The 27,912-nt window shown below is 36.1% G+C and overlaps 3 protein-coding genes across 10 annotated transcripts; all 3 read right to left on the bottom strand.

The window, feature by feature from the left end:
* Positions 1-617: 617 nt before the first annotated feature.
* LOC140782592 (protein ALWAYS EARLY 3-like) lies at positions 618-21,013 on the bottom strand. 6 transcript variants are annotated; one of them, XM_073129244.1, is made up of 19 exons: positions 20,996-21,013; positions 16,423-16,533; positions 16,042-16,146; positions 15,812-15,874; positions 15,084-15,161; positions 14,326-14,518; positions 14,119-14,246; positions 13,711-13,999; positions 12,249-12,332; positions 10,851-11,029; positions 9,706-10,017; positions 9,451-9,629; positions 9,091-9,373; positions 7,847-7,990; positions 7,606-7,752; positions 3,200-3,337; positions 2,894-3,103; positions 2,344-2,607; positions 618-1,178 (listed from the first exon to the last, which is right to left on the bottom strand). In XM_073129244.1, exons 2-19 carry the CDS (start codon positions 16,519-16,521, stop codon positions 981-983), a joined length of 3,093 nt encoding a protein of 1,030 aa, XP_072985345.1. In that variant the 5' UTR covers positions 16,522-16,533; positions 20,996-21,013; the 3' UTR covers positions 618-980. The 6 variants fall into 6 exon arrangements, with proteins under 6 accessions (XP_072985345.1, XP_072985340.1, XP_072985346.1 ...); XM_073129239.1 differs by lacking the exon at positions 20,996-21,013 and adding an exon at positions 19,101-19,375; XM_073129245.1 differs by lacking the exon at positions 20,996-21,013 and adding an exon at positions 19,101-19,241 and having other exon boundaries at positions 13,711-13,951.
* Positions 20,996-23,869, bottom strand: LOC140782593 (uncharacterized). Of its 3 annotated transcripts, none has more exons than XM_073129246.1 (4): positions 23,653-23,869; positions 23,462-23,547; positions 21,850-22,826; positions 20,996-21,382 (listed from the first exon to the last, which is right to left on the bottom strand). In XM_073129246.1, exons 3-4 carry the CDS (start codon positions 22,746-22,748, stop codon positions 21,205-21,207), a joined length of 1,077 nt encoding a protein of 358 aa, XP_072985347.1. In that variant the 5' UTR covers positions 22,749-22,826; positions 23,462-23,547; positions 23,653-23,869; the 3' UTR covers positions 20,996-21,204. The 3 variants fall into 3 exon arrangements, with proteins under 3 accessions (XP_072985347.1, XP_072985349.1, XP_072985348.1); XM_073129248.1 differs by having other exon boundaries at positions 21,850-22,770; positions 23,674-23,852; XM_073129247.1 differs by having other exon boundaries at positions 23,674-23,800.
* A 2,530-nt stretch (positions 23,870-26,399) lies between these two features.
* Positions 26,400-27,815, bottom strand: LOC140782191 (dof zinc finger protein DOF1.7-like). The gene has a single exon (XM_073128639.1). The coding sequence runs from the start codon at positions 27,164-27,166 to the stop codon at positions 26,687-26,689; it is 480 nt and encodes a 159-aa protein (XP_072984740.1). The 5' UTR covers positions 27,167-27,815; the 3' UTR covers positions 26,400-26,686.
* Between the last annotated feature and the right edge of the window lie 97 nt (positions 27,816-27,912).

A 27,912-nucleotide genomic window follows, 5' to 3' on the forward strand; every position in this document is an offset into this window, starting at 1 on the left:
CTATGCTTTGTATGTATTTATTAGATAACTTCGGTTTGTTTTACCTTTTTGAGCTAGATATGGAATCATGAAAAGACAACCAGAAGAACATTATAAAGGAAATTAATTGTTCTCCCCGTAAAATAATTCCTGATGATGGTTACCCAAAGTTAATTTGGAGATCATTTGTCTCATCTCAGAACTTAAAAACGTCGTTGCAGCCAGAAGGGATCATGCACACAGATAACTAAAGAAACTGGTGAGCCACTATTAAAATTTCACTTCCCTCTCTGAAAAAGAAAAAAAAAAATTTAAACCTCCATTGCAATTCTCAGTTTTATACGATCTGGTTTTTTATTGAAGTGATAAATTTTCATCATTTAGTTGGTTCTCAGTTGATCACCAGTTGTAAGAAAGTGGTCTTATTTCTATTACCATCAGCAAATGCATAACAAAAAGAAATGAAAAGGAGACATTTACAGCCATACAAAGAGTTACAAAATGAGTGGTCGGCTAGGGCAACAGACCTAGCCCAAAATCAGATCAGGAGTGTAAAATTTCCTACCTGGAGCTCCATGGCCTGAGGGCACCTATTCCCCCTTTGCACGCCTAAAATTAGCTTAAAGTTTCACCCACCCTTGCTACAAATCTTAGCTAATATATATTGGAAAAATAGAAGAGATTTCACATTCCATTGTGACCTGTACATAATACACAATTTATCACAGAGCTAATCTGCATCTACTCTAGAAGCAGACATCTACTTACATATTTCTCGATCTATTTTCCACATTACAGTAAAACTGACAGCGAATTAGTTGGATCCAAGTCTACATTGGCGTGCCACAAATTCTGGTCACAATGAAACGCTGCCATCCATCTGCCTGGAAACTTCACAAGCATTTCCTTCAAATTGGAAGTTAACACATTCACCATAACCGTGGCAATACCAACTTCCACCTTTATCAAGAAGATTATACCAGGTTTCGCCTCTCAACAGATTACACAGATACCTCAGCATGATGGGTGAAGCTTGTTGATGGTAATAATGCCAACATTTGATTCTTAATGATACTCATAAATGTTTCTATCTCACAGTAGATGGGGAGGTTCTGAGAACAACATGGCTGCAACCTGGCAACTGCATGCTCCAGTATCCATGCAATCTCGGCAGGGGGATACTGTCTCTGGGCACACATCTGCATGTTAAGCTCATAGTTAGGGGAATGCAATTCAAAACTTTCAACAGACATGATTTGCTACTAATTCCATAACAGACAGGATCTCCAAAGGAACATCCATAAAGAATGTGTTTGACTCAAGATACATGATACAGAGGATAATAAAAATCATCCAGATCACAAAAATCTTTCTATATATCCAGACACCTTAAAATAAAATTTCTACTAAAGAAGAGCATCCACAGTCGGATGCCACTTAGGATAGCCACTGTCATGCCACCTTAAAACTTTGTAGTCTAACCCTGTTTTCCAGGCACACCTTAAAACATAATTAACAGTTAAGAAGAGCTTCCAAAGGCAGGTGCCACTGGGGTAGCACAATCATGGTTGCTGAAAGTTGGGTTTGGAAAAACTTCCAATTAACTTGAGATCTTTGCAGAAAGAAAATGCAGGGAATAGTCAGGTGAGAAAAAAGTGCACGTGAAAACAGTCTCAAACTAAACTTAGGGGTTGTTTGGCTTCAAGTATTTAGAAAAACTACATTTATATATACATATGAAGTGCAACACAAAATCAATTTTCAGTTTATCATCCTATGAAATATTCTTTCCAAGAGCTAAAATAGGCTCATATGCAACATCTTAATATCTACTTTAATTAAGTGAATATTTAAACAACATATTCTCTCAATTTTTAATAGGAAGGAAAGAGGAAAGATACAAGACTTTTATTTACACTGATTTCTCATCTAACATTATAGATGTCGCATCTTGAAACACATGAAACCAAACAGCCCCTTAGTATGTTACAGAGAAGTTGGGAGTATATATGCTAATACAAGATAAATTTCATGCTTCAAGATAACCACAACTCACAATTCTTATCCAATAGATGATATACTTTAAGAAAATCAAAGTTTAAATTCGTGATCGAATAGGTAGGACAGGAAAGAGGAATTTGGGAAAAAGGAGTATGAAATGGGAGTTAAATACTAAAACAGATCAAAGGAAAAAAAAGCAATTGCAATAGGTTAACTACCAGCAGATATTTCAATTATAATAACTGATCTACACAGCTACACTCCTACATAGACAAATATTACCTGTTCAACTCAGCATCCTACATTCCTACCAACAAAAAGTATATGTTAGGTAAAAAGGAAACTTTTGTTCAGAAACCTTACCTTAATCATAAGAAACGTTGAAATACAAGATGAAATCAACTCTGTAGGGAACTGAGCATCAGTAGCAATATATTGTTCCTTTGAAGTGGGTTCATGACTTTTTGACAGATCTGAAATGCCTGAATTTAATTTACTCTGAGATGCTGAATTGCTGCTTCCTGAAAGAGGGCTGTATCTTTTCCCCAGTCTATGGAAATCTTCTTCTGTTTGCTGATTTTCTTTAGAAACTAAAACCTCCATCCTTTTCCAACTAAAGGACATCTCCTGAATGTACATCAAGAAACCATGAGCAACAAAATATATGAGCATGTATGCAAAAAGGTGCATTAGGCCACAATTATTGATGAAAATATGAAATGAATGTTGCGAGCACATCTCAGTAAATGCTGTATTATTCCAGGTTGGTGGAAATCGAAGATATTGCATGCCAGTTAACGAGAACTAATACACACTAGCACAGATGTCTCATTTATAATTGCTAAGAAACATGACTATGTAACATATGCTAAAAATTCCAAGGCACTCACATCCTTCACATTGTTTGTCTTACCTGGATAGCTGCTTCAACCATCTGTTTTGCTTTTAACATAGAACTCTCAACAATTTCCGATACATTAGACCCTATATCATGACCAAAATGATCATAGTTAATGAAGGAATTAGGTCTAACATGTCCTGAATTATCAACTGGACGAAGCCATGGAACTGTCGAGTCACCAGTGGTGTTGTATAGGCTAATATTACGCAGGGCTGATGTGACCTAAAAAATTACAACAGTAATAATAGGTTGTCATCAGAAGGCAGAAACAAGCGGCAAGTGTTAAATTGAAGGCAATGAGATCCATGAGAAACTTGCCTGGTTACTAGCTTCTTGAAGCTGAGATAAAATTGTGGCATACTTCTCTCTAAATTGTTCCGGATTCAGAACTGTGTCTCCACAGTTCTTTCCGGGAGCATTTGTGTTCATGTGTTTCAGTTCACTAACCAAGTCTTCCTGCAAAAGGTCAACATAAGAGAGATTTATTTTCAGAAAGTTAGATTAAATAACCAATAATAGAAAGTCAACTTGTAGAATTATTCAGATAACCAGATAACACGAACAATACAGCTATCAGTGTTCGTCAATTTGTAATGACAGAAAATACCCTACTTATGTAGGCATCAATGCTGAATTGAGCCCAATTTTCTTCTTGTGCTCACAAGTCATAAAATCCACTCATGGTTTAGTTTATTTAACTTGACTCAGTTATGGTTTCATTGATTTGACTTGGGTACAAATCTGGACTCTTTTTGAATTGGTTCAGCTCTGATTTAATTTGGTTATTTAGGTTAGCGAACTTAATTTGGATTAGTCAGATGTGGGGGTTGTCCACAACTCCACATATTAGATTGACTCATCATATCCAGCCATAAATTAGGATTTTCATTAGGCTTGAGTTGAAGACAAGTTTCAAAGAATGGGAAATCCACTATAACTTGGACTTTATTTCTTGATATATTGATCAATCACTAGTTTACCCTTTAGCTGCACAGAATTGAATCAATCTAAAGCTTCTTCTGCAATATTCTTTTCTCCCAGTGAAACCATAGTAACTTGATTACCTTACCTAATAATAAGGCATGGATGAAATATGGCAATGCCCAAGAACAAAGTAACAGATGGTATCACGGAAGTGCCAGCAAATAAGAATTAACAAATAAAAAAAATAAAGAAACACCTGCCATTTTAATTTATCAATAAATCCAAATTTTACAAATACATGAGCCATCAATTGCAAAAAGGGTGTCACAGTGTATGGGTTCAGCCATTGATGGGTCTACGGAGGCAAGATGTATGCAGCTTTAGCTAAATTATGGAGAAATTTCATGCTTGAACTCATGTCCACTAGTTGCAATAAGCCCCACTATCATACTTAGTGGCACCCTCAGATATGTGCATCATCAATATCATTTGTAACTTCAAACATTGAAGAAGATCCGAGTTCGTGGATCTAAACATGTTCATATTGGGAAACACTGACATTTCAAATAGCATGTCATGTTCGTGTTTAACACTCATTAAACATGTTTCACACACTTCTAAGTATATGATATTTAAAAGATATAAAAAAAATTTAAACACTCGTTGGACACTTTCAGATACTTTCGAGACACATTTTGTACACAAAATATATCATATGCAAGTTTATAACTGAAATCTATGATTTCATCTATAGTAAGAATTTCCTGCATCTGCAGTAGAAATGTAATAGAAATCACAAGTTAATGCATCCAAGAAAGCTAATATTAGTGTGCAAAAATCATAGATTTGCCTATTCCATTCATTGTAGCAGTAATTTGCAATCATAATCCTATAAATGTAAAATGCAAAGGGAAAAGTAATGCTAATTATTTATTCTTGTGATATTGACTTATATTGTGCTGAATTAGCATTATCATTTTTGACTTGTTATGACTTATGATATCTTTATTGTATTGTGCAGACTTTAATTTTCTCTCATGAATAGATTATGCATTCTTGTGCATTTAGATTACAAGTTAGCAAAATATTTCCTTAGATGTATCAAACTATCAATAACATATATATATATATATATATAATGTTTTCATTTATTTATTTTCCTCTGTCCGTGCTTTTTTGTACTCATAAGACGCACAATAAGAATAAGACCTATTTGACCCAACACAATAACCCAGTTCTTAATCGAGTTTGAGTTTAGTACAATCAGGTTTGAATCGTAAACTAGTCAACCTATCTAACCCGTTTAGTAATCGAATCATGTTCGAGTTTATAGTACCGACCTGTTTAACCCGTTTAAGTATACAGGTCGGGTCAGGTCAACCCACCACCTATTATTATATATATAACTTTACCCTAAGTTGCTAAACCACTATCTCAGTCTCTCCAGCCACCTCATCCTTTCAAATGGGGGAAAAAAAGTTGCCTGGTGCCTCCATACATCTCCAATCTCTCTAATCGTCGTCTGCCACGGTGCCTCTATTTAATCCCTCATCGCCGTCCGATCTCCTCACCATATGCTCTCACCCTCACTGCTGCGACCTGCCGAGTCTTCATCACCACAGTAGCCACTGCCTGCTGATCCCTCATCACCATCGTTGCGGCTACCTGCCGAGCCCAAGGTCTTTTTCTTAATATTTTGTTCCAATGGATCTCTTTGTGATATTCTCTTGATTATTCAGAGCACTACAAGTTAACTTCCGAAAACTTGCTCTCATATATTTGGATCTATGTATACTACTTCATAGATTTTATAATGTAATGCCTTTCTTTCTTTTTTTTAACGAAAAAAGAATAGCATAATATGTCTGCCAGTATAGTAAAGATGAAGTTAATACTCTTTTTGTTGTATTTGGATAAGAATGCATTGCTTTCATCACTCCTCTACGCTAATTATGTCAAACAACCAACTTTTTAATAGCCTAAGTTGTTCTTTTATTTTATAGCCATTTCTTTGCTTTATGATGTTTTTCTAACTTGTCATTTGATCATTTGATGCATTGTTAAATAGCCAGCTCTGTTAGTAGCCTAGTTCATTTTGTTTGCCATTTCATTAGCCTGACTGCTCAATGTTTGGTATGAGAATCTCAACTTTGATTTTCTCTCTATTTTATACCTTAGTTATTTACATTCTCTTTTATTCTTTTTAACGAGATCATGATCTTTGGACAATAAAATGGATGGCTTAATGTTAGTGTTTACTTATTTTAAACTATTTGTAATTTGTAAAAGTTAGTTTTAATTGTCATAAGATTGTTAGATTTGAGAGTTGGAACTAAAAACTTGTTATATGGATTTGCTCTAAATTTTGTTATATACAAATTTGTTGTATGAATTATTTAGACTTAAGAGTTGGAATTTCGTTCCAAACTTTGTTGTATAGATTTTTATTATGGTGAATTATTAGAATTATAATTTTAATGTTGTATGAGTTTTGAATCGAAAATAGGTTATTTTATTTGTATAATACACCATTTATATAGAATAAATCAATAAGTATTAAATTTTATATAGGCTTTATTAAACGGGTTAGATGGGTTGTATTCGACCTATTTATTAAACATGTTAGATGGGTTGTGTCGTGTACCTGTTTAATAATCGGAACGTGTTCGTATCTACTAAATATAACACGTTTATTAAACGGGTCGTGTTTGTCTCAAGATGAAGTTAACCCAATCCAAATCTAACCCAACCCGATTGCCACCCTAAGAAGATAAAGAGAACACGAGAGAAAAAATTATTACTCTAGAGAGAGAGAGAGAGAGAGAGAGAGAGAGAGTGAGTGAGATGACATAACACATTTGGCCAAAAAAAGCTTTTTCTTTTCATAAATCCACGGTCCGTTGCAACTTATAATTTTTAGCCTCTAGGATCCTTCTATAAGGAAATCCTAACTTACTCCCTAAGAAACCAACTTCTAATCAATTAAGCTAATGGGACTCTTTAAATAACCTAAACAAACCCTAATTTGAACAGGAGTCCTTTATGAAATAATGATAAAACAATCTTTCAATATTGTTCACTGCTACAGTCAATTAAGAAGAATTAAAATATAATTAATAACAGTCTGAAAATTGTATAGACTATAGACTTCCTCAAATCTACATTCTTCATCAGGAAAATAACATTTGCGACAACTTGAACTCTTTGAGATATTTCAGGCATTCACTTGTTCCACTAGTTTTCTTTGTCTAAATACTACCAGGATCTTTTGCAAAAAATTGACTACTGAACAACGGTGACTCCTTTCTTGAAAAAGTAGCCAATATTTGACTCAATTAAATTAAAAGTTACTTCAATCAACTAAGGTAGATAAAGTCTTGTTTTAAAAACTCAACCCCTATACCGTTTTTTGCCACATATTTTACAAAGAATGGAGCAGGAAGCATCACCATACCATGCATCTTAAGAAGCATACCAATCTTTAAACATATTGCTCCACGTACATATATGTATATAATCCAAAAACTTGTATGTCAAACATTTTGACTACTCTTAATTATCTTTGTGCTTGATATAAAAGTGCATTTTAATATCAGTTCTCTTCCTGGTGAAACTTCTCTGTGGTATGCCCTGATACTCTTAAGTCTTAATTTAGTATGTACATTGTGGAAAGAGCACCCAAGAGAGAGGAAGTTGAAATGTAATTATAAATAAGCATGTAACGTGGAGCTTGTCTTAAATGATGAAACAATGATGGAAGAATATGTTAAAAAAACGAAACAATTATCGAACAAGATCACCTTTTTCTGTAGCGCGTGACTAAATTCAGCAACAGCAGCTTCCCTCTCATGGAGCTGAGTCAAAGTCCAAGGTAGATAATACATCGAACGCTGTGAAGCAGTAATAAAATCACTTTCAGCCCCTACAGTGGCATCACCAGTATTATCCTGCCAGAAAATTCTTTATCTAAGTACTTTGGAATTATAAATATTATAAACCCCTTATGTGAGGAAAAACAAAAGATACTAAGTGTAGATAAACCTTAAACTTCTTATTCCATGTATACTTAGAAGAGGGAAAAAGAGAAGTGCAATCTCCACTCCCCATACTTTCATTTACAGCAGCACTTTGCACAAGGTCTTCAGGCATGTTCTCCAATGGATCTAAAGGCATACAGTCAATATCCTGAAAAAGAATACATTTACTAGTATAAATGAACTTTGTCGTTTCATGCGATGTTGCATTCAATAGGACAACATACTTTGTTTCACCAACTACAGCATGCAAACTTTAGTAGCAAGGACCATGAAGAGTAAACTCATAAGGTGAGATCCTGAGTTGTGTAAATGGACAATATTATGCTTGTGCATATGCATCATATGTATGTGTGCGATGTGTGTGCAATGTCTGTGCAATGTGTCTAAAAAATGATACATACATAAACGTGCACACATGCATCTATATCAGAGAGATGTGTCAAACCCATTTCCTCATAAACCTCATATTTTAGAATATTATATAGGAACTAATACAACCGCTCCGTTATGAAATTTTTACACAATCACTAATTGCAATATTGGGACAAGAAAGCATAGAAACCTGGCATTGGAAAAGTACAACATGATGTTGGTTTGAGAACAATTAAATAGCAGGAATTTCTTATATGTAGGCATTACAAATTTCTAATTTATTGAAACAAAGGAAGTTTTTTAATTATTTAACCATCGCAATATAAAAGCTCCTATATTGTTATAATGAAACTCTTTGATATAGATGTTTTAATTTGAAATATATAAAAGACAGGTAAATTGAGGGTCAACAAACTATAATCACCCCAGCTTATATAAAAGGACCTCATAGCTACATATGCCGATCTCAGACACCTGAATGGTTTTTGTAGTATTAAAAAAATGTTCACCTGAATTGAAGAGCATCAGGACTAATCTAACAAGGACCTTCTTCGTTGTGGGCAATATGTGTTGAATAACTCTAAAAAGACTATCCAAAAGACAAAACCAAGGTGGACATCTGCCATGGTAAAGTCATTTTCTGCATTCAAGCGCACCTAAATTTGCATCTATAATCTGTACACTGAAGTTGTAAGGGTATACTTATACTGCATTACAATGAGGGAGTTGCTTCCAGTAAGGAAAAGAAAATGCAGCATATGCTCCAACTACATAGCATGCACATTACTGAATACATGAATCCATGAAGTGCTAAGTCTGCTAACAACAGAATATTAAAAGGAGGTAATAGATAACAAACAGCATTAGACACATTACCATCACAAACTCTACTCCTAGATCAGGCCTGTCAAATTGAACTTTGCATTGCTCTAGATCAACAGTCAATATTTTCCCATCATAAAGCTCTCCTGTTCTGGGGTGACGAGCAATGATCTGCTGACCAACTGACAATGGTCGAGCTAAATCTGTTGGAAGTCCATCCCTCATGCCAGTTCGTAATTTATCATAGTGCCTTCTAACTGTTTTACGATATTGTTCAAGTTTCTCCCTCTCTTCCAGTAAAAACTTCTTAGAAAACCGCCGCGGTTTGCCAAGAGAACTGCAAAGAAGAACCAAATGAGGCGAAACATTAGAAAGATCAAATACAAGACTTGAGCTGCTTAGTCAATTGAATACCTCCTTATAATGCTCCACTCTGCACGGGTCAACCTTGGTATGTGGCCCATCTTTACATGATTTAGATACTCTACAAAATCATTTCTGGCAAACCATGGGTAATCAATTGCACTGTAAAACCACTCATATGCACACCATCTACGTAGCATTTTGAATGACAAGCAAAGAGGAAGTTTTTCCTGTAAGAATCATGATTAGTACCAAAAATGCCAACCAGGTATCTGGTAACCAGATAAGAAGTTTGATCGCTCCTACCTTCAAATAAGCAGTGCTTTTGTAATCTGAGATTAAAGACTCATCAGTATCTGTATCTTCTATTCTGTCACAGGTCTTCAGCTCTGACTGAAACACTTGTGTACACAAATTTGCTTTCCGCCTGCTTCTAGTTCTGGCTGGCATATTGTGATTATTTATGGTCGGAACCTGGGAATCCGATTCAGATAACTCAGCCGCTGCTCTTTGATGATCAGTATTTAAGGAGTACTGTAGGTCATAGATTTGATTTTCTTGGTTTGACAGAAGAACTAGATGATTGCCAGGGGAAGGCTTTTCTTCTTCGACAGAAACCTACAAAAAGGTTAACATGGTTGAGAAAGAAATCTAAAAACAGATACTAGACCTGCAAGACTTACTTCATTTTGATGGAAAAAAGGAATGTGGTAAAACAAATTAAACACAAGATGGGTCGAAAAGAAAACAGGCTTCTCTTGTTCATGAAGGCTGAAGCAGAACCCATTAGAAGCTGAGAGAAAATCTAAAGCTAAGCTTTTGGAATGACAAACTATCAAGATTTCATCAACCATCTAGTTAAGTAAAGATCTCAACCCAAGGTTTCAAAGAAACAGTATTCAGCAATTGATTTGTAAAGGAGACGAGAGGTATGGAAATAAGATGCAAAGAATAAGGTTACACTTGTATTTCTCTCTTATTGTAAATAAACAGTAGGGAGTCCTTTGGCTTCAATGATTCTTTGCAGCAGAAATTTTTGACGACAACAATACAGCAAAGAAGAAGAGAGAGTAGGAAAAGTAGAAAGAAAGATGGTGAGGAGAGAGGAGGACCATAGATAGGCGACCAAAAGAGAATATAATCAAGGATCAGAAAATATACAAAACTGAATAGGGGAAGGGTGATGAGCTGTTAACCTTAAAGAAAGAAAAGAAGATAAAAGGGAGAGGTCTCTCACTCTCTCTAACCCTACCTAATCCCCACAACAAGGTAACAAACACAGAGAAATAATTCACCTTGGTAAGTTTCGTTAAGATTGCAGCTTTTGGGATGTGGCGATGATGGAAAGAGGGGAAAAATTATATTCATCCACATGTAAGCATAATTTCGAAAGCAATTGGTTTGTCAACTAGAGGAAAGGAACAAAAATGTATTCTTCATGAGCTTCTTACCTCTTCAGCTAGCAACCTCCTTTTGGTTTTTGGTTTTTCTTTAAGAACAGAGCATTCATTAGGACATGAAACATCTTTAACCCCTTCATGGCTATCGGCTTGAACTTGACCACCTGAAGCATACAGTCTTTCCTTTTCAACAGAGATTTTGGATTTATTGCTTGTATTTCTTGCTGACCCTGTCACAGTTAAAAGATAAGTGTGGGCCAACATAGCAATACTCTATTTCTGCCATAAAGACTAAAATGACTCTCCCCATGCAATGTAAGAAAATTAGAACTTGAAGTTACATTAACACCAGTGGAGGAATATTATATGATAATTAGATTGAAATTACATAGATATATACATGGAGTTTACATGATGCCTACCTGCATACACACATCTACAGAGATATTATATAAAAATTACATTTCCACTAGCATATGGAAGTATACAAGATACATTCTTTCAGTCTAGCGATAGTGTTTTACTTGGTGAGCTTTTTATCAAGTACACGAAGCTTTCTCTACATAAATTAATCAGAAGAATAAGAGCTAAGTTCCTTACAAGAGAGAAGTATGAGGCTATAAACAGAAAAAAATTCCTCAGCTATGCTTATAGTTGACCAAATGTTTTGTGTCTCTCTTTCCATTTCACCATTTTACTACCGATTCCATCTTCATATAGTCATTTGGTAGCATCGACTATCTTATAAAAATGTGCGCACAACTGCATATGTATATTCAGTATAATTGATTAAAGAAGGGGAATCTTCCAACGGAAGAGTAAGAAGTCTCAAATGATTTTAACCTTTGTAAGTTTGTATGACCTGTTCTCCCAAATACATCACAAGAGTGTTTACTTTTTGGATCCAAGAACAATATCTTGGATGAGAATTCCACAATAGGTTGTGCACACTAACAATGATTCAACCATCCCTAGTTTCAAAACTACCTTCCAGAACATGTTGAAACAAGTAGACAGAGGTAAAGAAAGTGACAATGCACAACAGAGGGAAGGGGGGTCCTTTTCTAGGGCAAGATGAAGGGATAAAGAAAGAAACAGATCACCTGAGTTTCAAAAATTCGAAGTTTGAGAAAATATATAACAAGAAAATAATAGAATGCTCAAGGATTCTCCAGGACATCAATTGAACTGTTCTAGCTCATGACAAAACTAATTCCTCATAATGAACAAATATTCACACATAAATTCACACCATAATGTCAAATAACATATAATGCAAATTGAGGAAGAAAAAGAAGCATATTGCATGCACAAGTAGAAAATTAAATAAATCTCAAAATCCTAGTTAAATTTAGCTTCAGATGGCATGGAAATCTCAAAGTTTAAAACGCCATACTTCCTAAAATCGAACAAGTATCCAACCGAATATATAGAAGAAAGGAGGCTAACCAGATTCAACATCAACAATATGCAGTTCAGAATTTGCAGACATATCTACGAAACTCTGTAGAACACATAGGGCAGAATTCTCATCTGCACATGGAGAAGTAAAATATCAGTCAAAATATTCCTCCTTGCTTATCTTTCTCAACACAATCAAATGCTAGTTTTATAGAGTTTCTTTAACAAACAAATACAAGAGAAAATATAAAAGGAACATCTTCAAGCAGCAGAAATGTTAATTACGTAGTTACATAAAAGTAATGCAAGAGCAGATATGTGTATGCAACTTGACAGCATAGAAGTGAGATGCATGTCAACTGACAAAAAAAAAGGCAACTATAGCATGTACTACTTGAAAAATCAAGTCTACAGAGATAATCACTGATATAAGCATCCTCATACGAAAGAATCTTAGTATGCATAGCCCAATATGCAACTTCCACAGTATAAATTATATTCTGGCTCCCATCCAGTACACAAAATGGTGCTTTCCTTTATGGAATCAGGTTGTCTAGTGGCAAAATAGATTGTGCAGTTATTGCTTGAACAGGAATAGGCATTTATTATTAAGAATATTTAATCCCTGTGAATTAAGTTTCCATTCTTTTGGATGTGTGCGTCACAGGATTAGATCTTGCAGTAGCCTATGTGAAATCCAACCAACACATACAAGCATGGCCAAAAGTAAGTACAAGTAACATGCTAAGAAACTAGGACGATGAGAAATGATCCTGTGAGGTTATCTAGAATAATCTAACTTAAGTCTTGTTTTTGTTCATGCATATAATATTAAGATAATTGCAAGTAAAATGCCTAACTGACATCACCTAATAGCTTTCAAGATCTCAGGCTATTTTCTAAAATCTAAAAAATAGCTTTCTTCTAAATAAATTTACAATCTTTGAACAGAAAAGAAGCAGATATTGTGTTGTGAACCCCGTCTAAAGGCCTCTCTCTGAGTCTTGACATAAACATAGTATAAAGATAGTGGCTGCTGAATAAATAGATTACCAGAGCTCCTAATACCAGATTAAGAATATGCAAAGCATGAACTGGTAATGACATGAATTACAAAAGTATGTCAGTTTGACAAGTTTCCTGAAAAAGAAAATCCAACATCTGCTTGGATGAATAAAAGTTCACCAAACTGATTCAAGAAAAAGATAAGACCACCTACGATGTTTATAACAAATATCAATCTCTATGGGCCACAGGCAAATATTTATAACACTTGCACTTGCACTAAAGGATCAAGCAGAAAGTCATTCATCGAAAATGTTCAATTGATAAAACTAAATGAATCATTAAATTGTATAATAAGTTCCCGCAAAAAAACATAGATTCAAATAATCATTGTTATCTGATACATTATAGAAAAAAAAAATTAAAGGAGAAAATAATACAATATCCTGCAACCTCAATAAAAAATAAGGTTAAAAGACTCAAACATCACAAGGAATAAATATACCTTCAGTAAAGATTTCAAAAGCCCATTGTTTCAGCCTCTCGAAACCCTGAGAGTTTTTTCCTCCTCTCTCGTTAGTTTCAATTTTTCCAACATCAAGTCCTTTTATACCAGTACAAGCCTCTCTCACATCAGATTGGTGCACTGTAATTCCTGAATCTTTTCGTCTCTTTGCATTCTTTTGATCTTTAAATGAACAAGCACTTCTGCTATTTTGCAATGTTGCAGTCACAGAACCTCCATCCTTTCCAACAAAAGTGCAATTATTCTTGGTCATCTCTGATTCAACATACTTAGATGGTACCAAAAAAAGTTATTTTAACAATAGAATCATAGATAAATTGCAGGAATAGAAAAAAAAAAAAAAAAGCATGCTGCCACATGATCGCTTTTATCAGAAGAAGCACCTACCTTATATTTCACACTAGATTTACTTGGTAAGATGCATTTATCCAGGTTACTCTTGTCCGAGCAAAATGGGACAGGGAACCGAGGTGTCCGTTTTCCAACAGCACGTGGTCGGGTACCATCAAAGATATCTAATTAAAATTGACTTAAGATGTTACTTAGAAGTCCTTAACAAAAAAAAAGGGCAATATGTTTCTAACTATTACTTGCCTCCAGAATGCTTCTTCCTCAATAAAGACAAACATTCAGAATCAGATGGTGCTGAATGAGTTTGCATGTAATCATGGTGAGGCCCGGAAAATCCTTTTCGATTCCCAAGTTGAAGTTTCCCAATGCCAAGTTTCTGGGTCTTATGAGATCCTTTAACCTCTTGACTGCCTTCTCCATCGCTGTTACTTCCATCCTGTCATTTAGATGTTATCTACTTCCAGATGCTAAAATTACCAAATCACTTTAGGGAAACAGTAGCAATATAGAAAGGCAATGATGAAAGATTCATTATGCAAAGAAAGACCAAGAGTTCCTGAATCAATAAAAAAGATAACCGGAAGTTGTGAAATCTAATTAAGGTCAAAGACTCAAAAAGTTAAGGGAAAAGTTCAACAAGTTGGAAATTATAGATAAATCATTCCACAAAACACTTTCCACATTAGATCAGCAGATAAAAAGGATGGTGCCAAGTAACATTCGGTAACCATAAGAAACAAGTGCTAACAGGTGGAAACAAGAAGTTTTGTGATCCTCTTCTCCATGACAAAATTTAGCATTTGAATTGAGCCTTGGGGAAGTTCTTTCCAAGTATTTCACACAAGCTATTTTTCATCTTTATAAGATGTACCATGGTGAAAAACTTCATCTACAACAAGCTAATATTCAGAAAGAACCAAAATTAATTGAATCACAAATTTACTGACATAAGCTACATCATGCATTGCAAACCAATTGAACAAGAAAATTTTAGATCTTACCAGAATACTGTAATGGTCAGTCATCATCGCAATTAATCCAGCTGCAGTGGCCGTGCCTTCTGGAAGAGATAAGTATGCCTGAAAATTTGCATTTTAATATATATGTATATATATAGGGTTAATCAAAAGTCTGACTAAAAATAGATGTCTAATCAGAAGTAATATCACATGAAGACAAATGTCTGTAAGAAAAAAATATAATTGATAAGACCATAAATTTTATTTTAACAGCGAGGAATAATTTTTAGTTAGCCTACATTCAATCTAGCAACGGTGCACCTCTAGTCCCAACTGGAGGAGACATGATTTTGAAATAATAAAATGACTATAGTCCCAACTAAAAGGACGTATGAATCAAGATAAAATAAGGCAAATCAAAGATAAAGATGTTAGGTTACCAGGAAAACAGAAAAATTATGTTTCAACATATCATGTTGTGAATAGAAGTTACTAATGGAAAAGCACTCAAGCATAAAGCTACTCATATCGAAGAGATGAAGAATGATGAGACAGATTGAAAAGTGACCAAGATTAACCACAACAACTAGAACACCTCTAGATCCAACTATTTCAGCGAAATATAGGATCATTCTCCAAGTACCTTCTGTGTTTCTTTTTTGTTCATTTTAAATAAAATTCATGCTTGAATATTCTTGTTAATGCTTTCCAGTAAAAGAAAAGCAAAAATAAAGGAAATCAAATATGAAAGGTCCCTACAAATTGCTCACCCTATTCATATTATAGATGGCCTCCACCATGTCTGATGACCTGTTCGGTATTGCTGCTACCACCTGGATATCAAAAGAGTACTATAGATGGAACATGTATAGACTATAGAGTCCTTCCGATGTAAAAAAAAAAAGGTTGATGATGATTACTCAAAAGAACTTCTTTTATTAGTATTATTTTTAGGAGAAACAACAATAACAGGATGAAAAACAACAGATCAAAAGCAAACTTTTTTCCAATCTTTTCCATATTTGCGGTATGCTTCATAAAAATGTTCCAGCTCCTCCTTGCTCCACTGAGAGCCTAACATATCTGACAATTTCCTCTTCCTCTTCTGCAAAAATGAGATTCTTGTAAAGATTTAGAATAGAAAAGAAGGAAAATATATTGAACTTTTTCAGAAGTCTTTTCCAGCAGACACAACAATCTATATGGGAAAAAAGTTACATAATAGTATAATACATATCCGTTTACCAATACAATGCATACATATATATACAGATATATAAAGATGACATCTGAAAAGACTTATCAGTTATCAGAAATTCATCTCATCAACATAAGAGTCAGATAGAGGTAGCTAAAACTTCTTGGGGGACAAAGAACTCACTTTTGTTTTGCTTGTAGTTGTTTTATCTCTCTCATTCCAATCCTCTTTCCCTTTGAACAGGTGCTTACTCATATATCGTGATCGCTTTGCAGGACCCATTGTAATTATTTACTGCTAGATTATGAAGGACAGCGAAAAGAGAATCCAGTCAGATAAAAACAACTTCGATAGTGAAATAGGAATGCATGCTCTTTCCAAAAGGAGCAAAAGAAAACTAGGAGACCAGGCAAGAAATGTGAAAGACAAGGTATTCATTCAAGTATATTACACTACATTATAAAAACTAAAAATATTTCTAGGATTTTAGAAAAAGAAATGCCGGCCACTATTGTGATCATGGATCCCAAAATTGGCCGATTCCAGACCCAAAACCAGTCTGCCCGGGATCAATCGAAACTCAGCGGTATCGGCTTTAAGATTCACGTCGAATCTAAAATATATCTAATTTGAAGACATTAATAATTGATGTCCTCAATTGTCTTTTTTTTTATTTTAATTCTTATTATCTATCTCTCACATACACTCTCCTCTCACCCTCTCACACTTCACCGAGCTCATTTGGCGGCTAATCCGGTAAGCGTCTTCTGCTTCTCCACCTTTAGTAAACTCGGAAGACTTTTTTTTTTTTCTCGTCTCTCATTTCCTCTTTCTCACCCACTTTTTAACTCCTCTTTTTTGTACTGCTATAGAACAACCATGAAGAGAGATCTTTCTCTTCGATGTTGTTCTGTAATAGTAATTTATGAGTATAAAAATTTATAAAATTCAAGTCGAAATTCATTATAAATTTGAGTAAATTTTTTCTTTAGTTTTTAGACTTCAGATATGACTAACTTTTATTTTCTGATTTTTCTATTATTTTTTAGTAAATTTTCAAGTACCATCTAGTCATCCAACATATTCTAAACTAATAGATCATACAGCTTCTAGCACAAACTGCAACAGTCTAAAATGCTGCACAACTAAAGCAGCATTAAATTTTTAGATAGCAGACACATGCTCTTCAAGTAATGTGCCTGTTAATCTAGTGATCGATGGAAGGGCTACAAGTACTCTAATCAAGTGCCATCTCAGATATGTAGAATAATAGAGCCTAAAGGTAACAATGAGATGCGCAATCTAATTATCTGTTACACGATAAATGTGGTGCTTAATCATGTGTATCGTTGGTGTAACCAAGGTGCAATTGATAAACTTCTGATTAGATATAAGATAATAAATCTTTTAAGCATTTAACATGTTAACTATGATAAGCATGTTGTAGTTTATTGTGAAGTATGTAAAGCATGTACGATCTAGAAGGTGCAATTCATCTATTATAGAAACAATATGTTAGCAAAGAACTAATAGAGCCAATCACCATAGCAACAGAGTAATTTGAGTAACATCAAAATTGTTGAAGTACTCTTATATGACATATATTTGCAGTTCTGTCCAATTTCAGCCAAAGGTCAAAACTTTAGTCTGTCCTTTTGAAAAGTGTTTTACCAAAGTTATGGTGTTTATTTTCAGAACTAAGTTCTGTATCTGCATCCATTAAAACCAAAATAATTGTTTCAATTTGGGAGGTCTGATCCAACATTCAAACCTTTCATGACTTAAAGGCTTTGAGTCAAACATAACCTACCTAATAGTAGTTCAGGCTTTCATGATCCAGACAATGCTCCTATAGAAAATAGAGAATCAAAAACTTCTTCACAAAATTATCAAGTCACTTTAGCAGGCTTGACATAGTTTGGCACCTATTATTTTAGTTCTCTCTTTCCCAGTAGCACACAGCATGCATCATCTCATTTTGTCCACCTCATCAAATAGGGAGAATACTTGATTTCTTTAACCTCTCAGTCATCAATCATCATGACACCATTTCAAGCAGAAGAACATAATTGGAGTAAATTCCTTCTAAGAGGCTACAGAAAGATAGGAACTTAGCATCCAAATTTGCAATTTAGGATTTATTATATCTTTTACCTTCGCAATATGCAAGTGTTTGCACTCTTATACAACAAAAAAAAAGTATATATTTTTCTATTATTACATGCTACCATAGAAATCATAAGATTTTCTGTTTTGTCAGTATGGCTTAAAAAGTACGCAAAATAAAAAGGTAAAAGAGACTCCTATGTGACCTCTCTATATATTTCTGCAATAAAATTTCAAAACATTACTAATAGTGCAGGAAAGTACAAAATATAGCGTGAATAAGATCTTCTAATCATCAAACCAACTTATTCTTTCACAAATTCCTTGGGTCTCACTTGGTTGACAAAGCTACAAAACCACGTCGAAGCATGTTTGAGACCAATTAGCAAGCTTGCCCCCACAAAAATGTATCCCAGAAAATTCAGCATGCGACTACATCAGTAAAATCTAGATATCTCCAAAAAGATAGAAAAAAAAAAAGAGTCGAATAAGAACTCGGAACTCTCCCGAGCCATCACAGATTCATTGAAAAAGGAATAAAAAAATCGCATAATCGAACAATAAACTCAGGCATAAACAAAGAAAACAATATCAGGCAAAAACCAAAATTCTTTCACCTCAGAAACATCAATATAGACTGGTTTTTGAGATCAAGAACTCTCGAGGCATCTCCTTCATACACCACAAATTTCGGAATATAATTTTAAGTTTATATGGCAGGAAAGACTAATTCGGTAATGGAAACCACACCTTACCGTCTAGATAGCGGCGAAATCGATCGAGGGGAAAAAAAAAGGAGAGAGCCGGTCGAACGATCACTTAGATCTCCTCTTTAGAAGCAATTCAGGAGAGAGAGTGAGCGAGCGAGAGAGAGAGAGAGAGAGAGAGAGAGAGAGAGAGAGAGAGAAGAGTTCAAGGGTTTGAGATCGGGCGAGAAGAGGTGGGGATTTGGGGAGCGTGGGAAAGAAAGGCGGCCTTGGCGGGCACCAGATACGAAGGGCTAAAAAGAAAGAATTACGAAAAATAAAATTGGCATGAAGCCATGAAGGCGGTCTTTTATAGTCTCCTCATCTGAACGATCGATCTGATGAACGGCTCAGATTTAAGGAGATCGGGATTTTTTATTTATTTTCTATATTGTTTGAAGGAAAGCCCGTGGGCCTCGAAAGTTAAGGAGGGAACTGGCCAGCGGTGGTAGGGGGGTCAATCCAGCTGGCCTTTGACCCCCACAAAAAACAAGTCCGGCAGTTGACATACCAGACAGAGGTCAATGAGCTTTAAGTAAAACATGTGAAGGTTTTATTTTTTAATTGATAGATATAAGTGCATTAGTTAGATCATACGACAATTCTAATCTCTGTCGTTAGTTCTCTATGCTAACAGAATCACACTTGAACTAACCTCTCCAAGCAATATTGAACGATTTCCCAACTTGGTGTTCGGGTGCTTCTATGGAGCACATTATGATCACATATGACGTCAAGAAATTACTTAAAAGTTGTCTTTCCTCCTTAGAGTCGCTCTGCTCCACCATTTAACTTGGCCAGTTATTGTTTCTATCTCATTCTTTTTCGTTTTCAAACTCTTTCATTTATCGGCCAACGAGCAAGCTGTAGCTCTGCTATCCAAATCAGATCACTCGGCCTTCTACAAATGCAGCTACGAAGGGTAACAGGGCTTTGAAATGGACGAGCAGTACTAGTATTCCAGAGCTGCAACTTCTTCGTCAGCAGAGCCACTTCTCCAGCAAAAGAACGATTCAACCAAAGTATCTGGATTTGCATTCCAGAACTGCTCGATAGTGGCTGCATATATATACTTGTCCAAAGTATCTTTGACGTTACTCCTCCTTCCGTATCACCTGTACCACTTTATACTAGGACATTCTCGCTCATTCTCTCCCCCTCTCCACTCTCTGTTTGACAATGACTTCCACCATCGTCTTCTTCCTTCTACTTTGCCACTCCCTTAATTTCTTTAGGGGATGTGGGACTCGGCACCTCATGGCTCCGACTTCAGCAGTACTATAAGTCAATACGACCCCCTCACCAACATATCTCGTATGTGTACAGAGTTGCGAAAAAACCCATGCACTGCTAAAGGAAAGCCTTCAAGTTTGCTATGATGAGTACGACTCAACAATACGGAATATTGAAAATGCTTTTGTTTCCATGGCCAAGAAAGAATTTGTCAATATTAACGTCCTCATCATCTCTTGCAAAGAAGCATTCTCCGAGCCGTGCTGTCCACCGAAGAAGAAGAAGATCAAGTCTCCGTTGAACGAGAGGAATGAAATAACAAGAGTGATGCACTACTACTCCAACATAAATAAAGCTTCCGATTAATATTCCTAAACAAAATAAAGTCCAAATAACAGGAAAATAGAAGAAAGAGCTAGAACACATTTATGAAATGAAATATAAGCTATTATTTATATAACAATTTCTTAAAGCAAAAATTGTAAGCTAGGTGTAAGGAAGTGCTGTTAGCTTAGATAATGGCCCACAAAAAATTGGGAAGCTTATAGTGCTGTAACATGCACAATAACTAAACAAATAAAGACAAAACAATATTTAAAATTCAAACCCTAATTGTGTCATTATGAACATAAGCCAGACATAACCAACAACATGGATGCTGATGGAAGTACCTCTACTCACATACAGAACTGTTGATATACGCCTTCACCATATCATCAACCCTACTGTAAATGAGAGATGCCAGAATACATACTGCAGACTATAAAATTATATGAACTTTCGGAGCTAGGCAGAGGGAAACCTCCAATATTTCCTGCATCGAAACGGCCAGGGACCTAGATGACTAATTGCAGTAGCTCAATAGCAACTAAGGAGCAAGTTATAGGCAATCAGAAACACAGCAGCAGCAGAAGCACGAAAATAGTTTTTCCTTCTCTGCAACTGGAACTTCATTTGGAGGCTCCGGTTGTCGAGGAGGCTGTTGTGGCGGCTCATATTGTGCCTGCTGATGCTCAAAATCACCCTTCATGGACATATTTCTTCCTTCCCTTGTCAATCTGGAAATGAACAGGTAACAAGTTTCAGAAGTAAATCTAAACTCAGAAAAGAACTTCCAAAGTTCATCATCAGCATGCGCCCTGACAAGGTGGAATTCTAGATATACTAGTATTTCATTTGATGATCTAGTTATTAGACTTTTCCAGCTGTGTGTGAGCATGTGTGTAACTATGCATCTCTGCTCTTGCGTATACTTTTGAGAAGATAGTCATGGCTTCAAAGTTCAATGGAAAGTATTATAAGTAGATTCAAGAGAATCAGTTCTATTGTGTGTGTGTGTGTGTGTGTGTGTGAGAGAGAGAGAGAGAGAGAGAGAGAGAGAGAGAGAGAGAGAGAGAGAGAGAGAGAGAGAGAGAGAGAGAGAGAGAGAGAGAGAGAGAGAGAGAGAGAGAGAGAGAGAGAGAGAGAGAGAGAGAGAGAGAGAGGAGATTTAAATTTAATCAAACAACATAGAAAGAGAACATACATTGGAAAGGCAAAAGAACGATAGCTGACCAGGCTGCTATCAGAGGGCTCAGATATATTATCACACTGGGAAACATCAAAATTGGTTGGACCCTCAGCAGCATAGTCGTCTACATCTGTCCTCAAATCATCCTTCGTGGCCTCAGTATTCTCTGCTTCAATTACAACTGGTTGCTTTAAATCAGATCCTAAGCCCAGATCCTTTGTTGCAGCATGGCCAGGTATAGGCGAAATAGGTGTGAAATCAAACTGGCTACTGTAGAATCCGGTCAGATCTCCAGACCTTCCAATGTGGATACTAAACAATGATTCATTTGATTGCACACTCCACTCCATCGGCTTTGTGGACTTGCTCCTTGCGAATACTGAAGCAGGAATCCTGTTCGGATCAGGACACGTATAGTCTGATACTCCCACTAACTGAATTGGAGGGGACTGCTTTACTCCAAGAGAAGCAAAATTATCTGATCCACTACTGCAGGTAGGAGGAACGTAGGGAGAAATTGGAGTTCCAGATTCCCCTTGACCTTCCTGGTATGATCCAGGAAAGCCACTCTCGTCCTGATTAAGACCACCAACTTCAGGTTTAGTCAGCAAATCGATAACTGCCGGTTCTAGCTTAGAATTTTCCCCAACTTGTAGAGATTCTACATTGCTGCTTGGAATCTCGTATTTTCCTGTTACGGACCTCATCAACTCGCTTGCATCTAATTGGATATAGTTCTCCTCTGAAGAAAGGTCAGAGGAATATGAACATGAGTAAGATGATTCTTTTTCAAGCTCCAAGTCATTTTTCATGTTGTGCAGAACATCGTCATCTTTATCTTCTCCACTAAGAAGACCGGTCTTATCATGTTCACTACTTGAATCCCCACGTAGAGCCACCATGTCAATATCCATGATCAGGTCCAAGCCTTTGCTACTAGTGCATCAAGCAGACACTAAGTGAAATGTGAGAAAAAGTGGTGCTTCAACATTCTGCAGCGAAGTTAGAAAACATTAATATTTATCTAAATGCCGCACCACTCTATTCAGATGATGAAATATAAGGTCGAAAGATAGGAGACCATTTGTACAATCTTACAGCATAATCCCCCAGTGGCAAGTTATAACATGATCGAGGAGAGGCAAATTTTAAACTTGATACAAACATATCAGCGAGTTTATCTTTCTGCATCTTGTATGAAGATGGTAAATCTGCAGTGCAGTCATTAACTTAAATGAGAAACTACAATTTTATACTTCCCTCTTGCTATTTGAGAAACTGATCGAGAATCTGGCGTAGTCTGGCTCTCGCGATTGTTTCCATGTAAGTGTATCAATTTCCTATGTTGTTTGTTTAAGCAAGAGTTGGGATATATAACAGTTAACACTCTCAAATCTCTTAGGGAAATCCGTAAATACGTCAAGAAGAACATACCCAAATTTGCAAGCATGCATACATCCAAAGTTTTACCGGCTGCATCTAATAGATGCAATTCTCGTAGGAATGAAGTATCAGCGATATCAATTTCCAATGTTTTTTCTTTTTTTAATAGATCATGAATACCATCACATATAAACCACTCAACAATCAATAATGCCGAAAACAAGAAATGGGCATTGAATCTTACCTCGAATTATACAACACCAAGCTTTAATTTGATGCTATGATCCGGTAAAAGAGAGAATTTTCTTTTCTTTTCTCCCCCTTCTTTCTCTGAAAGGGCAAATGAAGCAATTGCATGTAAACCCAATTAAGGCGAAAAGATACGGATTTAAGCTTGAGAGTTAGGAAGAACTGATATTTGAACTGCCTCTTTACCATAATTAGTGGGAGAAAAACCTCTAATAAACCTTTGTAGTTCGCAAAAGACGGGAAGCCTTCGACCCATAACCATCGAACAAACTCTTCCTTCTTCTTTCTTCTTTCTTCTTTTTTTGGACGTTTTGCTCTCTTCTCAGTCCTAAACAGAGGCCGAGCGAGCGATGAATCTTCGTCCCTCTCTGGACGTCTCTCTTTCCAAACGTGCACTTCTCTCTCTCCAAATCTCTAAACGTGGATCTACTAAGTATTAATTTTTTTAAAAAAAATATTTGATCTTGCGAGGGTAAATCTATTTATTACTAGGATTAATTACATCTTCACGCTAATAACTATAGCTCTAACTCTGCATCACTTTCAGTCTCTCAGAAAAAATGGATACACCCCCGAAAATATTTAAAAGGATCATTAAGTCCACTCCATCGATATTTTAATAAAAATAATTTTAAAATTTTGACTAAACTATGAACAAAATGCAGTGTCCTTTTCTTATTATTCCATCTTCTTCTCGAAATATTAATCTATAAATTGATCTTAGAAAAAAGTAACAACATTTTTGTCTACCTAATTAATTAGTTAAATTTTTAATAATTTTTCTATTAAATTTCTAATCGAGAGAGCTTAATTATAATAATTCAGAGTATGTAAGTGTTCTTATTTTTTTTTCCCAAACATGCATTATAAATATGTATGTCTTAATTACACCTCCAAGCTAGAAAGGCACCAATTCGCTCGGGTGCTTATACTACACTGATACGTGTACTATTAGCGATTTAAGTGGGCCAGGCCAAAGGCCTGTAACAAATGGTCCACCTAACATATGCACTAGATCTAAAGAAAGGCCACGGCCCAATTCCTCAAAGTTAAGCATCATTATTACGTTAAAGCAACAGGGATAATGTGCTGGATCATCTCTACAGGGGTTAAAAGTGTAATTCACTCGAAGATTGTTGATTTTGATCAGATATTTTTAACGTGGATTTGGAGGTTCCTAAAAATAGAGTTAAAATAGTAAAATTTACTTAATAATTCTACACTAACCATAGATTGTATTAGTTAAATCATATCAAGAAACGACCCAGAGGATCAATCACAACGGACCAAAGCAAGCACACACAGACAAGATTCATTTTAATTTCTTCTGAAAAGAAATTTGTACACTCCTACTACTGAGTTGTAGTTGTGGTCGTTCTACCAATCCATTTTAAAAATACAATGTAAAATGCAAATACATGAAAAGATAGGATGTTAAATGTAAAACTTAATTTATTTTTTTTCATTAACATTGGTACATTAGTGGAGATCGTTTATAGAAAGCTTGACCTTGTAAGAAAACAAGCTTCTCGGTCTCTTTTGCAGCTTGGTTTTCTTTACTCATGCACTTGAATAGCAAATCTCCACTTCAGCCCTGAGATCACAAGACTTGCACTTTTAACTCACCTAACAAGTAAAGAAGACAAAGTTTGGGCCACCTACAAGGCCACATGAAGTCCATTCTAGAGAGAGAGAGAGAGAGAGAGAGAGGAAAGTTGAACAAGTCTCCAGGTTTGGTGGGCTAATGACATCAATTCTGTTTTCCTTGTTTCAGGGGGGAGAAGTCCCAAGTTTGCATGTCCATTATCACCAAAGGTGACACAAACTCTAACCCTCATAGGTCTCAATCAAAAGAACAAAACTGAGTACATGGGTCCTTGTATTCAGAACTTTGTCACTTTGATGTCGATGTTGGCCATCACCACTAACCACCACTACGCAAATAGTGACATCACAGCAACAACAAGAAGAAGATATATTCTGAAGTTCTAACTGATTCCCTTGTGGGTAGTTTAAAAGAAAAACATATGAAGCCACTCTGGGTCTCATGGTTTCGATTCTCCTTATAAATATTGGAGTTGATATATATATATATATATATATATAAAATAAATTGTTTATCTGAATATTATATATGCATGATTTAAGCTTTATATATATATATATGGAACAATTAGTCTCCTTGTCAAACCTATAATTTATGAGTTCCTGATCCATAAAAAAGGCAAAGAACAAAGAAAGGTATATGTGATTGTACTACTCAGGACACATATATGGCTGGGGAGAAAGAGTAAATGTTACATTTTCCCCTACCTGAGCTAGCAAAGATGATTTAAAGAGACAATGAATTAATGCATTATATCATGAGCATTAATGCTCCATTCATGCAGGCATGCGGATGTGCATGAATGTGGTGCCCATCATTCTGTTTGAGTGGTCCAAATTATTATTCCATTCAGTGATAGCAGGTGAGATAGGATGAATGCTTATGATGGTTATACCAAACCACATGGTCAGTTATGAGGATGATGAAATGAAGGACATGAGATCTTCTTCCATAACCATCGAATAGGAAAATGCAACATTCTTTCTGGTCCAAAAACTTCAACTCATATACCACTTGAATATATTCTCTCAAATCAAAGGAATGGAATATTTTATCCTCAAGCATAAAGTATAATAATTTTAGGAATCCACAGCTGGAAGTGCAAATTTATTACTAGGTGGAATTAGATTCGAAGTTGAGCCAATTTAATGCAACGTTCTCAAGTTGGATGATACTATACATCAAAACTGGGTCATAGTAACACATGATTAAATAAAAACAGAAGACATGATTACTGTAAGTGAAAGACTTGTGGTGCAGAGAACATGAATGGACCCACGGAATATATTGAAAAGGAGATGGAGAATGAGAAGATAGAATGTCCCAATTAGTACAAAGAGAATTTCCATAACATTCCATCACTAGTCCAGATACTGAGAAGCTCATTACTAATGACATCAAACCCATATAATATAATCAAAATAAAGACCATTAGACATGCTACTACTACTAAATCAATACACCATCACCAGCCCTTACAAAACATTCCAAGCTATATCAAAGCACAAAATTTGGACCGTATTTAACCAAGGTAATTAACAAAAAAAGGCTGAAAATTATTTACCTCCATCTTCCAACCACCCGTATCCTAAACCCAAATTAAAAATGTTCTTCTCACTGGAAGCCTGACCCTGGAGTTGTGTAGATAGATAAATCCGGCCAATTCCCAACCCAACCCAACAAGCTGTCCGGGTTCTCGTTCTCAGCAGAATTGTCTCCACCCACCGAGCCGGATTCGCCGAGCCAGTTCATATTGGACTCGAGGAGCGAGCTAAAGCTCCCGGTCAGCTCGAGCAGGGTGTGGTCCGGGTCGAGGCCCGGGCCGGCGGGGGAGACCGGCTCCAGCTTGGCCGAGTCCGGCTTGGCTCGCTTGGCGGCTCGCTTGGAGGTCTTGCGCGAGCTGCCACCGACGGGGATGTTGCGCAGCGCGCCGCCTTTGGTCCAGTAGCGGCGGCAGCTCTTGCAGTAGTGGCGCGGCTGGGAGAGGTTGTAGTTGTTGTAGTAGCAGAACTTGGTGTTGGTGGAGTCACACCTGGGACACTTGAGCCGTTCTTCTTGGTCTGGGACTAATTGGCTCATGGTTGGGTCTTGCATTAGTAGGGTTGGTGGTGGTCTTAAAGTGGAGAAGAATTTAAGAGGGACTTGAGAGATTTTAAAGGGGCCAAGAAGAAGTGTAATTTTATATTGGAAGAGGAAGAAGGAAGGTTGCAGTGGAGTCAAGGGGAAAGGAACCTTGCATGCAGGTGTCTCAGTCTCAGACTTCACATTGCAGGAGAGCAGAGGAGAGGACAATTGACTGTAGACCAAAACATAGAGAGAGGGAGAGAGTAGGGGAGGAGATCTCTTTCTCAGGGGGCTGAAATATTTTGGTGTACAGCTTCAGCGCAAGGACCCTCTCGTCTGGGTTCTCTCTATTCAGTTGTTGGTTTTGGACCAGTTGGAAATATATATATCTAAGGGGGGTCAGGAGAATTCACACTACCAACTAATAAACTATTAGCTTAATATAGGCACACACACACAAAAAAGACAGTCCACTCTCATGGTCACTAAAAGAATATTACTGGCAATATTCTAGCCGATTATTGATTATTAAAATTGATAGAGAGAAAATCTCTTATAAATTAAGATGGAGGACTATTATCCATACCTTTCAAACTATGAAATTGTGGTGTGACTAGGTTAGGATCTGCCTTGAGTCTCCCAATTTTTTTTTTTATCAATGGTAATCCCTCTTATTGATTTTTTTTCCCCAGTGTGGGATCCACCAAGGTCACACACTATCACCCTATTTATTTATTCCATGCTCCTAGCTTTTAACCACTTTGAACCAATTTGCT

This window comes from Typha latifolia, chromosome 2 (genome assembly GCF_019914945.1).
Source record: "Typha latifolia isolate L0001 chromosome 2, TyphaL0001v2, whole genome shotgun sequence".
In the NCBI taxonomy this organism is placed as follows: Eukaryota; Viridiplantae; Streptophyta; class Magnoliopsida; order Poales; family Typhaceae; genus Typha; species Typha latifolia.